This window comes from Phaseolus vulgaris, unplaced genomic scaffold, assembly GCF_000499845.2.
Source record: "Phaseolus vulgaris cultivar G19833 unplaced genomic scaffold, P. vulgaris v2.0 scaffold_24, whole genome shotgun sequence".
Lineage (NCBI taxonomy): Eukaryota > Viridiplantae > Streptophyta > Magnoliopsida > Fabales > Fabaceae > Phaseolus > Phaseolus vulgaris.
Genome location: NW_027174093.1, coordinates 291017 through 293044, shown reverse-complemented (window position 1 = coordinate 293044; position 2028 = coordinate 291017). Strand labels below are relative to the sequence as shown.

General features: G+C 37.9%; 1 protein-coding gene across 1 annotated transcript; it reads right to left on the bottom strand.

Annotated features, from left to right (window-relative positions):
- Positions 1-778: 778 nt before the first annotated feature.
- Positions 779-1481, bottom strand: LOC137817258 (UDP-glycosyltransferase 79A6-like). Its single transcript, XM_068620510.1, has 2 exons — positions 1434-1481; positions 779-1336 (listed from the first exon to the last, which is right to left on the bottom strand). The coding sequence occupies exons 1-2, from the start codon at positions 1479-1481 to the stop codon at positions 779-781; spliced, it is 606 nt and encodes a 201-aa protein (XP_068476611.1).
- Positions 1482-2028: the final 547 nt, after the last annotated feature.

Genomic DNA, 2028 nt, shown 5'->3' with positions numbered 1-2028 from the left:
TCTTTTATAGTGTAGGGTGCGGATGTAATAAATAGGTGTGTAAGTAGTAAGGGATGCTAGGGGGAGTGTAGATAGGAGTTAGGAGGTGCCAAACTAGGAATGAAAGTCACACTTCCATCATGCACTAGTTGGCGCCGAATTTGAGTGGCATTTGGGGCACATTTGGCTTTGCATTTCAGCACCTTATAGGCTATAAATAAAGGTGCTGCCCTTGTACAAATCAGATTTGGAAATTAGAAATAGAGAGACTATACTCAAATTTAGAGAGAAATTGTGAGTCTTGTTGTCTTCTTCTTCCTTTGCCTTATCTTGTGTGCCAATGGTGAGCTTCAAGTGGCGGCATTCCTTCACTTATCTTGGAACAAGGCTCCAAGTGGCGTGACTGCTTTTTCCAAGTCTCAAATCCAGCAAGCTTCACTTCATAAGTGTTCTTTCTTTCATTCCTTTCAATTCCATTCAGTAGTTTCTTAATGCTTAGTGTTTCCTTTCATTTTCACCGTTAAAATTTGGTTTTCCAGCTTTGTTTTCAATTTCTGTTCGGTACAGTAGCTTAATCTTGCAATTCTGTTCGGTTTTCCATTCTTGTTCTTCATTCCTTGTTGTTTGATTCCATTTGACAATATATGGACTTCCATATGAGCTTTGGTTTCGTGCAAAGTCTTGGTGAGTTCTTGAATTAGAACATTGATCCAATTCTAAGTAAAGTGCCATTTCATGACCAACTTAAGTTGTTCCTAAGAATGTCAAAGAATCATGTATTCTTGTTATTGCATTCACATCACTTTACTACACCGTCTTTGTGAAAGTACCCATCTTTTTCCCTCCTATTTACCTCTACCCCTCCCTCCAAATCATTCGCTACCAACTTGGAGTTCACAAACTGGTCACCCTTCAAAGGCAACAGAACAAGTTGACACTCATTCACCATAGCTTCTATCACAAAACTAAACCTAGCATGACACACGTACCACCCCACACTAGGGTGTTTTAGCACAAGTTTTTGTTGAAACCAACCATTATGCACCATTGCCCTATTGTTCACTCTTTCCAAGAACTCTTTTGGTACTATTATGTCCAACTCAGATTGGGCAAAGACATCGGATGGGAAATTTAGAACAGAAATGAAAGGTAAGCCACTAAGTTCTAACCCACTGCCTACTTCTCTGATTTGATCATCATTCACAAAAATGTCACTACCAAAGGAGCATAACATGATAGATTTGGCAAGGAAAATGTCTAACCATTTGTACAACTTTTTCTCCAGCACATCCCTTGATGGCTCGGGCTCAAGCGGACCAAATAGCAAAACTTGTTTTCCAAAATTCTTTTCAATGTACTTTAAGTAGGCAAATTGTTAATAATATGAACAACAAAACAGAAAGATTAGCCGCAAAATTTCAGGCACAAAAATGCACATGCAAGTAAACAAAGACCAAGACCCATGTCAACAATATGGCTGTGTTTACGCGGGATTCAGCCATTTTGCTCATGTTGGACTCAACTCACAACAAAGTCATTCCAACACCATCACAGAACAAACGGGCTAATGTCACCAAATTCAACATAGCATAAATACAAACATACATAATCCAAATCAAATAAGTGCAAAAATCATAATCCCTAAATCCTATATCCCTAAAATCAAATTAAGGGCAAAATTCTAGACACAAAAATGCACTAACAAGTAAACAAAGACCAAGACCCATGTCAACAATATGGTTGTCTTTACGCGGGATTCAACCATTCTGCTCATGTTGGACTTAGCTCACAAAAATGTCATTCCAACACCATGACAAAACAAACGGGCTACTGTGACGAAATTCAACGCATCAGAAATACAAACATGCATAATCCAAATCAAAGAAAAGCAAAAATCATAATCCCTAAATCCTATATCACTAAAATCAAAACCCAAAACTAAACCCTAAACAACCCATAAATTTAAATCCCAAACCGGAATCCTACACAAACCCTAAAATAACAACTCAAAATGAAACCCTAAATAACCCCTAAAAATCACAATCCAAA